We start from the raw sequence: 12,222 nt of genomic DNA on the forward strand, positions 1-12,222 counted from the left end.
TCTGAGAGTCGCTCCATGACTGACCAGATGTCATGCTTGGCACATGCTTCCAAGTCTACACTGCGTTGCTAATTATAGGAGCTGAAAGACATAAACACCTGCTGTGAAAGGACTGTTTTAAAACCTAACAGGAAGGAGATGATAGGCTGGCAAAGTTTGTGGCAAAACAATGTTGTTTTCAGTGAACGGCAGCAACCAAATCAGCTGATTGAGTCAAAAGTGCTTCAGTATTTACCTTTTTAATCATCTCTAACAACACCTGAAACCACCTCAGTAAATTTTCTATTTTAATTAGAAGCAGGATTAATTTTAGAACTCTATGTCGAACACCATAATTAGCTGTACGTGTATCAGAATATTTACTGTAATGAAGCTTAAGCAAATAGACGAACGTTACAGAGTTGGCATGATGTAAATAATTGCTGTACTGTGCTGTATGCTCAGGTCTTCCTTGTATTCAGGTTTTTTGGGCAATTGCTTACAATTGAATGTATTGAATGTATTAGCATCCACTTTGTAAATTAATGCCCTTTTAGAATCTCTGGATGTTCAGTTTCAATTTTTGCTCTATTTAGATGCTTAATCTTAATATATACTTTCTTTTTTCACTGCTGAAAAGTCAAGCAGGAAGGCTAGCTGATCGTATCAGTCCAGTAGATTCTGTGTGTGTGTGTGTGTGTGTGTGTGTGTGTGTGTGTGTGTGTGTGTGTGTGTGTGTGTGTGTGTGTGTGTGTGTGTGTGTGTGTGTGTTTGTGCTCTCAGGGTTATGCTTGGATGGCTCCATTTAGATTTCTATCAGGTGTGTGTCTCTTTATTTAGTGAACCAAGTGTATCCTGTCCCCAGTCAATATTGGTCCAGGGTCACACACTGCCATATCATGTCAGTGCCGATGTGCCTGAACTCCACATCCGCACAATATCTCAGTGTCATCGGCATACTTGTGTTTCCCTCCCAATTTTATTTGCATTTGTAAAATGCAAAAAAACAAAAACACATTTTAAGCATATTTTGTAATGTTTTGTATTAGCATAGAGTGTGTCGAGAGAAAAGAAAAAGAAAAATGGACCAAAGTCAAAGAATATTGTGGTGGTTTTGCTGCAAACACCCAGTGTTTCTGTCCAGTTAAAATATTGGGCTTAAAGCAAGTTTAAAGGGACAATAAGGAAAAGGTTCAGTCGATGACAAAGTTTCCTGACTGTAACTGTGACTGTAGATGTCATGGCTGGCCGCGCAGCTTGGCGACAGATACTATTTATGGTGCCAAGGGGAACCAGTGAAGAATAATTCTTAATTTGCCGTAAAGGTGAATTGAATTGGATGGCCATTTCAATGAACATAAATTTCCCTTAATGAGAAGAATGATATTTGGCTAGCTGTGTGTCCTCTGACACGCGGTCTTTTTTCATACAGGACATCCTTCACTCCTGGACAGCTGTTTATCCTCCCCGGTCCACTAGTAATGAGATGGATGCTTAGAAATGTATTAAGCTTGGCTACAGTTCCACTACATCAGCACACTCGCTCTGATTTGTGATTTTCTCCGCCATCGTCTTTTTCTCCATCTTCTCATTTTTCTAAATCTTTTCTTCTTACTCTTGTCTCTTATTTGCCTCTCTGGCATCCATTCTCTCGCTCCAACACCAATCATTTCCTTTCATGCTCTCATTCCAACAGAGGTTGTGCAGCTGAGCCTGGCAGAGGACCAGCGGATCAGCGTCTCCACGGTAACAGTGGGTCTCAGCGCCGTCCTCACCTGTGCTATCCAAGGGACGCTGCGCCCACCAATCATCTGGAAGAGGAACGGCATCATACTGAACTTCTTGGACCTGGAGGATATCAACGTGAGTACATGTCGTTGTTCTCTTCACCATGGATGATGCTGTAGTTTGCTGATGTTCCTGACGGTGGTGGTGCTGGAGCTGATGGTGGTGATGTAGCAGTAAGTAAAAGAAATCCAAAAACGTCTTTATTTTTGTTTATATTGATGGTACTGCATGTGGAGTAGCAGTCTGTCTTAGATCACATCCTTCTGATGATGACATCACTCCTTATGTATAGTCAAGTGATAACATTATGAATACTGTTAAAGCAGCAGTAAAAGATTTTGGCTTCAAGGAGCAGAAGAACTCCAACACAGCGCTGTCATGGCTGATGTGTTAGCAAACAAGCACCCGCTGACTCATCAGAAGACACAACATTACCAACCCACAGGGACCGTGCTCGTCTTCACCTGATGAATGTGAATCTGGTTTCCCCTGTCCTTACAGCTCTTGCTTTATTTAAACTCCAGAGATATATCAGATTCTTTAGCCGATAGATGTTCAACGCCGTGCAGCAGCTAGTTGCTAACTTCCTTCTTGCTGTTCGGGGCAGGGCGGTGTACAGCGGGTGTTTCAGAGTTTGTTTTGTGAACAGCTGATTGCTGCTGCTGCTGCTGGAAATCAGGATGATGAGAGCAATGTGACTGAAGCAGGCAGTTCATTTGCAGCAAGCCCAAGACAATGAGCTAAAGGAAGCTGGTGAAAATTGCTCACCACCTTAAGGTGTGTGTGTGTGTATCCAGTTTCTTTCTTTCTAATTTAAATGGACTACCTAATGAATATTTATTATAATTATTGATATTTCTAAACTTCAGCAGTACGGGGGCCCAGTTGGGGGCCTCTTCACAGTGATTGAATACAAATAGTCTATTAACACCTTCTTTGAATGGAAAAATCACGTGGCTGCTTTAAAAGTGTTAAGAGCTCTGGGAGTTTTTCGGTTATTTTACAATCATGAGCGCGTTGTTCCTTTTTTGTATTTCATTTGGTTGGAAGTACTTGGAAAATGCTGTTGAGATCCTGGAGGTGAGCTAAGAATCTTGCATTCCTTATTTTAAAAAGCTCCTTCTGTGTGGGCCCTAACAATAAACCGTGCACAGGAGTCCACGCGGACCTTCAAAGACTTCGGCAGATGATGAAATTTACGTAATGTTGACCCCTGTAGCCACACAGACGCCAGAACCGTGAACTGGCCTTAAGCCAGAGAGGACACAAGGAGGGAACTGGGGATCAAACAAAAATAAAAGTTTGACTCCCCAGCCCTTAATAGAACTACAACAACAAAAAAAAGAATTATAGCTTGCTCAGTGTTTAATGAACTCTGTGGCCCTGCTCCTGTTTGGACACATCTGCTCAGGTGACAGCACAGCGCCGGCCTTGCTTTACCCACCACCGGATCACAATTCACTAATTGCATGTTAATGAGCGGCCTTGTTGGTCTGCTGTGATGATGAGCCGATAAACAATGTCAAGTGTTAAGGTGGAGACTGGAGGAGAGGTGATGGCAGCAGAGGTCCCTCAGGCTCTTGACCGTGCATAATGAATTTCCACAGAGCGTAGTGATCTGAGTGGAGGAGGGAGAGAGGAGCCACGTCTGTGCTTGACTCTTTTCAGTCAAATCAAAGATGAAACTTAGAAGTCCCTCCGTTAATGGAGGAGATAACATCAGTCCTTTGTGGTGTGAGGAATTTCTTTATAATTTGAGGAACGTCTGTGTGCTGGATGTCAGTGCCAGAAAGGAAAACATATTTAAAGGAGTTTTTGTGGGCAGCTGGTCAATTTAGCTGGTTTGGACAGCTGTCTCTTGTACAAAAGATTGTGTGTTTTAATAGACCTCCTGGATAAATAAAGGATAAATGCTCCATAAAGTAATGAGAATGTAGACCTCCAAATAAATCCAGTCCATAAAAAGCAGAAGATAAACATCCATTTTCTTACGGATGTAGAGCATCTTTAATTTTAGAAATGTGTACGTGCGGATAGGAGGGAGGGGACCTTACTTTCCTCCATCCATCCATCAGCGAGATCTGCTTATCCTTCAGAGGGTTGCGGGGGGCTGGAGTTGATCCCAGCTGCCACTCAGCGAGAGGCAGGGCACCCTGGACAGGTCAATCACATCACTTTCCTTTCAGCACGCTGTTTTCCTCTGTTGAATAGAAACGGTCTTATTTTCAGAAGTTTCATTTGACAATGATTGAAATCTTTCTGCACTCTGACATGTAGCCCCTCCAACCTGAGAGCCGAGCCTCCATTATAATCAGCCTCATTTGTCTGCTGTCTCGTCGCATCTCTCTGGTCTTTGTTCCCTTCCTGCACACCATTTTCTCCACTCCACTCATTTATTTCTGTTTTTTACTCTACATCAAAACTCTGTATTTAACATTTTGAATAGAGCTGTGTTCTGTGTAGGTTTGGGGAATCGTTCCCATTGTGATATCATCCAATATTGGGTACTCCATCACATCAGCCATATGTGATCCAGTCGCCAGTGACTGACTCTGTCCAGAGTACTCTCTGTTGCAAAGTGCAGATAAATGTATTTATTCAGGGGTTATGGTTGAAAAAAAAAAAAAAAGTGTGTAAATTGATACATATACACCGAGCCGGTGCAGACGGCGGCATAGATTAAAGTGAGAGATACACTTGTGTTTGAGGCGCAGGTTTAGTGTCAAAGAAGCATATTGTATTTGGTGATATCATGCGTTTCACCCCGATGCCAAAGGTGAGCCTAAGGATATTACACTATCTGCAAGCTATGTAATGTCTGTGCTCAGTGCGACAGTATCACAGCATCGTGCATTTAACTTTATCATCTTATCTTTAATACACAATCCAAATCATACCCATAAAGTCAACTACTGTTACAGAGTGCAAAGGCAGGTTTGGTGAGCAGGCATATAAAAAATGGAGAAGCAGGTTGTGAGAGTCATGGAAAAGAGACGGAAAATTGGTTTGTTATTAAGAATTTAAAATTTGTGACTTGTGCTGATTAATGGAGCCCATCAGGTAGGCAGAAACATCTCTAAATGCACAGTGGGGTGCAGATACTTCAGATTAGTTTATATCATCTTGGTTCTGATAGGTGGTTAGTTCAGGTTGCCTAAATATTGCAGTAGGAAAAACGAATGGTTGACCCTTCAGTCAGCCCAAGCCTCGCTCCGAGTACAGTATATTTGAGATTCAGACCTGTTTCACCAGGTTCAATTGCATGAGAGCAACGAGACAAGCGAGACAAGACAGAACACCAACAGTCTCCTGCAGCTGCGTATGTGGTCTCTACTGCGGCCCATCAGCCGGAAGTGTACATCTGAGACTGAAACAGTTTCTCTCAGAAATGAATAATTCATTGAAAACAATGACTGACAGCTACTGTGCATGTGCACTGCTGCAAACATAACATGAATGTGGCTCTTAAGTATGTGTAATTTGATGGTTTCTTGCATCAGTACTATTCTCTGTATTATGAAAAAGCAACAATAACAACCATGAGAGAACAGGTCAGAGGAGATATTGATGTAGTTTTGCATCTGGAAAAAAAAATGAGGAGCTATTAATTTGAATGTGGCCACTCGCCATCTTCATATATAATTCCAGTTTTTTGTTTTTTTTTTTCCTGGTACAAAAGCATGTAATTTAAATTGACTGAAAATAAAAGCCTGCAATTTTCTCCCAAGACCTTTTTTTTTTTAGTCTTTTTGCCTGTGTGCCTTCGATCCATTTCATGAACTCAGAGGTTCTGTTCTCCCATTTACATTCAAGTCTTCTGTCAACAGCCAACCAGGCACAATGTCTTTTTGTTGCTTGGGCTGTACCTGAGTGGCCAGTCTGACTTACTGACCGTTATTACTGATGTTTTTTAACCAGTGTATTGTGCTTAGAATCATGAGATATATTTCATTATTCTTGTTTGTTATATGTGTATTACAAAATAAAAGGGAACTAACTAGTAAAGCAACATAAAAATGGCAAAGCTAACAGGTTCTAAGTTTGAAGTGGTTACATAGCAAGTCTTATGTTGTAACTGCTTTGAATAAACATCCGGTTAACAAACAGTTAGAGAAATGAAACAATCTCCATTTCAGTTTGGTGCGAAGTTTGTAGCCGACCAAAAACTGAGGTTAGAATCGAGGCCACCTTGATTGATTCGAATAATCATCATTCAGGAGACAGCCCGGCTCTTTTTTCACCGGAACCACAAAGGGATAGTTAAGATTTTAAACTAAAATATATTTGGCATAACCTGCCAGATATATTGCAGTCATACTTTTTAGCCCAAATGGTCCGTTCAGTTTTAAGTGCCCTCGCTGGCGTCGTTGTATCTCTCTGAATTCTGAACTTTGCTGGCTGCCTAAACTCCCCCGTCTTTCTTTGAAGAAAATCTTTTCACTTCTTTCCCGTCACAAAGTGCCCTTCTGTCAGGTCACATTAATTTCTCGAGCCCTCAGAACGAAAAGCAGCCGTTTGTGGCTTCCATGTCATGACGGAGCTGCATCAGGACATCTGCTCTGCCACTTGGTGGGACAGCAAACTATTTAATGCCTTAATCCGCCCTAAGCTGTGGCTGGAACCCCCTGGTGACTGCCGCACGCTGCACCAACAACAACCAGCTCCATTCATCAACCTAATGGGCTTTATATTTTTAACCCTTACCATTTATCAGGCTGAGGCAGCATGATGAGGCGAGAGAGGAGGATCAAATTCCCCAACGCCTGCTTCAGCTCAACAGGGAAACCGTTGATTCATGGTCTCTCTTCCTTTTCACATCACTCTTTTTCTCTCTTGTCTTTTCCCATCACTCCCTGCTGTTGTGCGCCTCCTCTCTCCTCTTACCACTCTCTCCAAGCATCCTTATGTATTCTATCAAGCTTCCCCCTCCCCTGTGGCTCTTTCCTGCCCCCCCCATCCTTCACCACTGTTCCTCTCCTACACCTCGCGTTCCTCATCTCCCTCCTTGCCTCCTCCAGTCTTGTGCTCTTTCACCACGACCCCTGCCTCTTCTTTCTTTGCTTAATTTCCCTCTCCCGTCTCTTTCCTGCATTACAGGACTTTGGGGACGATGGCTCCCTGTACATCACCAAGGTGACAACCATCCACATGGGGAACTACAGTTGCCATGCCTACGGCTATGAAGACCTCTATCAGACACATGTGCTGCAGGTGAATGGTCAGTAGTGGCTCATTTCTTACTTACAGTGGTGGGAAAAGTGTGGAGAAAATCCTTTAGTTTTGTTTGTGCTGCTCTGAGGGGAATGTTCTTTCCTGGTTGCAGTGAAGAGGAGCTAAAGAACAGTCTCAAAGGCAGTTAAGCCAAGATGCTGTTGATTGAAATGTCTGGAAACAGTACCGTTTATACATTAAGAGCAGCACTGTCGTACGGCATACTCCCACAGCCCGTTCAGAGACTCAAGTACCCGTCATCATTCCCCATCCATATATAAGGTGCCTTCAAGAAATTGTTTTCATAATGGAAACAGAGGCTGTGCTGGCAGTTTTGCCACCATATTACTGCCATCACATTTCATGTTATCGCTTATATACACATCCACACCCACAGGCACATACACATTCGTTTCCATCATTACTATATACACTTACATTCATTTCCTGGAGTCTTACCCTAACTTAAACCATAACCACTACTTGCCTAAACTTAACCATACCCTAACCTTAACCTTAAGCTTTTATATTTCAAGTAATGAATGAATCATTTCAGTACTCCAGTTATTGTTAGTTTCTCAATATTATGTAATTGTCCTTCGTAATGAAGCTGCTTGTTAAAACATTAGTTTCCCTGCAGATAAAAACTACCCATAAAGCTGTGCTGTTCATCCACGCGCCTCACAGGATCACAACTGTGACTCTCATGCTATGAGAAACGACATGACTGCATGCGTGGGGCTGAACACTAATTGTGCGTGTATGCAGCATATTCCCTTGATTCAGTACGGTGGATAAAAGCTACTTAAGCTAAAATGCATCTGAAACTCGCACTCGCACTGAGTTCGCCAGGCTGGACTTATCAAAGCAATGTCTTGCTCATATTAATCATGCGCTTAAGGTTCTTCTTCCCTGCCTTTAGACTGGAGAGTTATTACTAGGCATCTCTCCAAAGGAAATCCAAGGAGGGAGAATTTTAAAATCCCCTGCACCTGTACGTAATAAATCAAAGATACATCCTCTTTCTTATTTCTGCACTTTTGTCTCAGGGTGGCAAAGGAGGGGGAAAATGTATTCAATTAAGTCCCTTTAGATTACGAGAAACAATAGGAGCGATTATTTTGTTTTTCTGGGATGCTAATTGAAAAGAAATGCTTCTGCATCCTAGATCTTAAACTAAAGAGGGAGTCGGGGTGATGAGAAGGGAGTCACGGAGGCCAGGGTCCTGAAGGGCGAGTTATCAGGCCACGGCAATTACCAAATGTTTGCGTAGGGGATTCGAGGTGTTTCAAACGAGATAGGGCGAAGTGAGATAAGGTGGAATGGAAAGGAGCCAGTCACCACATTAAACTAAGTGGATGGTTTGCACTGAGGTGGATTAAAGCAGTAACACCAATGTTTCCTTTTTCACCACGATGAGAGGAACGTCAGCGCCGCAGCTTCAGTATCAGTAAAGTGTCCACAGCGACAGTCGAGTACTCTTTATATTGTATTACAGCAGCCTAGGATATGGTATCAATGCTGCTGTTCTGCAATGTCAAGTACATAAGTATTATTAAAAATGGAACAAAGGAAGAGTCGCTGTAGCAAAGTATTGTTTTGATAGAGAAACAGAACAAATGATGTGAGATAGAGACACAGATTACAGAGACTACAGAGGCTGAGGATGAGGTGCGAGTAGAAGTACTTGTGTGGGGAAACTGTATTTGTTTGTGTAGGAAACTAGTATTTAATTTGTTGATGTGTGTGTATGAAGGTATTAAGAAGTAGACAGTACAAATACCTCAATGTAAAAATACTCTACTTGAAGTAAAAGTCCTACAATCTAAATCCTTCTGAGGTAAAAGTCTGAAGTTTTAAAAGTCATGAAACCATCTGAGAAACGTGTCTTTGGTGGAACTGCTAACTCACAGACATCTGAAACATGACGAGGGGCCTCACCGGCCACCAGGTCACAGGTCAAACAGGTTAGAAACCACTGGTTTACTCTTTAAAATAAATTAATTTTAAATTTATATTGTATACGCTTTTCATATTTTTAATGTCAAATCTTGATCTGAAAAGTAACCCATAACCAAAGCTGTACTGGGATAAGAAGTAATGTAGAGTAGCAGTATCAGTTAGGATGAAAAGGAAATACTCGAGTAAAGTACAAGCACCTCAAAATTGTATTTAAGTACAGTACTTGAGTTACATTCCGTTGCTTATAGTAATTAAAAATACATTATAAAATTCACAACAATCGGGTGAAATAGCTTCAGGAAAGAAACAATAAAACACAGATAAGGAAGCAGCAAGCAACAGATGCCATATTAATAATGCATTAGGGTTAAGGGCCAAGTGTTGTAAGCTGAATGGAAGAGGTGAGGATTTGACAGCGAGGTGGAGATGGCGCCCAGCATCACAACCAGAAAACGACATCTTACCTGTTCGTATAAACTATTACCTCATTTTTCATTTCCCCTCCTCGATTCCTCCACATTCATTTGCGGTCTTCTCCCCGGAGGAGGTGGTAAGTGGTAGATACATCCAGCATCTATTTCATGGAGGACTCGAGCTGTAATAAAACAGGCCCAGAGCTCTTGGATTCTTGTTATGTGTGAATATATTCCATGCGGGGTGAGACAAATTCCTCTCTGCCCACTGCGTGTGTGGGTGTTTGTGCTATATTCCCCCAGGAGTTCCGGTCTACCATGAAACAGTGTGTAATTATGTTTTCACTTGCTGCTCTCCCTGTTTGTGTCTTTGGTTTTGTTTGTGTTGGCGCGTCCAGTCCCTCCAGTGATCCTGGTCTATCCGGAGACGCAGGCCCAGGAGCCCGGCGTATCTGCCAGCCTCCACTGCCACGCCGACGGCATCCCAAATCCCAAACTCCTCTGGCTGAAGAACGGCATGGACCTGCAGCCCAGATCCTCCAAACAGCTCTCTCTCATAGGTGAGGACAGTTGAAGTGCTGTCAGCATATAATACATTAGCAGATACTGTTTGTCACATCTCGTTGGTGCAGTGTTTCTGAATTGCAGTGTTCTAACCAACAGCACTGCAGTAAGCCAACACTGCAGAAATCTTATTAAACCGAAACAATGCGTGCAGACTTTGAGAACAGAGCTTGAAAATCAAGCTGATGTTCTCTCAAACGAACTCCTTTCTATTGAAAACAGTCTAAAACCAAGACTGTACTCATTTTGCTTCTCTGACAGAATAAACACACTTTTTCTTTAGAAGCGAATGAAAAGGAAGACTAAGAGAGAGAAGATAAAAGATATATACTGTGTGTCGGGAGATGGCGGCTACTTATCCAGGCTAGAAAGGTGCTTTTTAAGACACACTCAGTATCACAGAGAGGGAGAGTAGAATGGAGAACGACTTTTCTTTTTATGGCCTAGTTCTCATTAAGGGAGAGTTTATTGGCTGTGTGTGGGTCATTACCTGTGGTAATAGCCTGTTATCAACCCTCAGACACTCAAACATGGGAGGTTCTGCAAGGTTCACCAATACATAAACACTGCAGTGGCTACGTTTTCAGATTTGGCAACTAATGTGGGCAATGGCAAGGGGCAGGAGTCCTACTTACAGAGATAATTTGTGCTTTTTTCATTAAAAACATTTAGGAAAGTGAAGAGGATAGAGTGAAAAAGTAGATTAAGTAGTGCAAATTACCATTTTTATCCAGCCGTGCTTCAAAAAAGATCAAAGGACACGCAGAGGAGGCGTGATTTGCTATTTCATTTCCACAAACCACATATAATGTCAGGATTGTAATAAAGATACCGTAAAAGTGTTGGCTGTGTCCTCAGATTTGCCTTTTTTAAAATGCGAACCACACACTGATAGCTGATAGTGTGGAGTATTGATTGTAAGCCACAGCTGAACAATAAAGAGAGAAACTGCTTTGTGCTGCTCAGTGAATGGAAGCATGTAGTGGAGCTGTCTGCGGTGCTGAAGCCACTCGGCCTGTTGGAGGTCTTTGCCTGGCAATCCCTGTTGTTCAAATGGTTGTAGAGCAAACCTCTTAACTCAGCTACAGGGTCACCTTGACGTGTGACAATAGATCATGCTCCTTCTGACCAAGATGCATTGTGGGAAAAAGACATGATAACACTTTATATTAAGGTACACATATTCATCACAAGCTAGTTGCTTATTAGCATGCATATTAGTAGCATATTGTTTGAATATAAAGCTCAAGCTGCTGTGGCTGATTTTATGAGTGTTAACAAAGATGTTCCTCAGGGTTCTAGTCTAGGACTCACATTTTTTATAAATCAGGTAAAAAAGTTAGGAACAGTAAAATTCATCTCTCCGCAGATGACATCATTCTATCTACAACAGCGCCCCCTGTTGTCCAGGCGGTTCTAAATTTGCAGTTTGATTTTTTTTGCGGTACAGCAAACCTTAATTGATATTAAATTACTGTTGCACCCAGTCCCACTGAAATGAATATTACTGCTCTTAATGGGACTCCAATAGAGAAAGTATCATATTACAAATACCTTGGTTTCTGGCTGGATGACAAGCTACGCTTTAAAAAACATATTAATTAACTCACTAAGTCCTGAAAAGGAAAACCGGCTTTTTTAAAATAAGAAATAAGACTTGTATTAGTCAAAAGCAAATTGTCCAGTCAACCTTTTCACCCTTTATGGACTGCGGTGATGTACTTTATATGCATTCTTCTGCCTCCACTCTTAAACCCTGGATGCAGTCGGTCATTCAGCACTTGGGTTCATAACTGGGGTTTTAGAAGGCATCGATGTTTACTGTGAGAAAGTTGGGCAGTCAGAAGCAGTAAGAAGAGAGCGGCACTGCCTTCTGCTTATCTAGAAAGCCTTGGCAAACTGCCTGAGTATCTCTCCTGTCTTCTCAACTATAACTCAAGTTCACACTGCACTTGGTCCCAAGACTATTTGGTCCTCAAGGAGCTCCATGTCAGAGCTGAGACTGGCTCTAACGTACTGTGCACCAAACAAATGGAACAACCTGCAGAAACTCTTGAAACTGGACAAGCTGATCCCTTTGAATCAATTTAAATCTCTGTCGATAGACACAGAGCAGTGTGAAAGTGTTTTATTGGCAGTGATGTTATCTGTTGGTCTTTGGCTGTTTGTTGTAAAACTTCAATTTAATTTCACAATACATTCATTGTACCAGATACAGCTGAAAGCTCATTTTCTGCATCCGTCGTTTTATACGTATTGTAACTCTTGTTGTATTTTATCTGTTGTTGTCAGGACAACTTGCTCT

General features: G+C 42.0%; 1 protein-coding gene across 1 annotated transcript in view; it reads left to right on the forward strand.

Moving 5' to 3' along the window:
* The window catches only part of fstl4 (follistatin-like 4), a 199,000-nt gene that overhangs the window by 164,379 nt on the left and 22,399 nt on the right, over positions 1–12,222 (forward strand). Inside the window, exons 7-9 of the mRNA XM_070983222.1 lie at positions 1,676–1,842; positions 6,865–6,985; positions 9,752–9,913. Of these exons, the coding sequence (XP_070839323.1) occupies positions 1,676–1,842; positions 6,865–6,985; positions 9,752–9,913 (450 nt within the window). The remainder of the gene's footprint in view (positions 1–1,675; positions 1,843–6,864; positions 6,986–9,751; positions 9,914–12,222) is intronic.

The sequence above is a fragment of the Chaetodon trifascialis genome, chromosome 16 (assembly GCF_039877785.1).
Source record: "Chaetodon trifascialis isolate fChaTrf1 chromosome 16, fChaTrf1.hap1, whole genome shotgun sequence".
NCBI classification, from domain to species: domain Eukaryota; kingdom Metazoa; phylum Chordata; class Actinopteri; order Chaetodontiformes; family Chaetodontidae; genus Chaetodon; species Chaetodon trifascialis.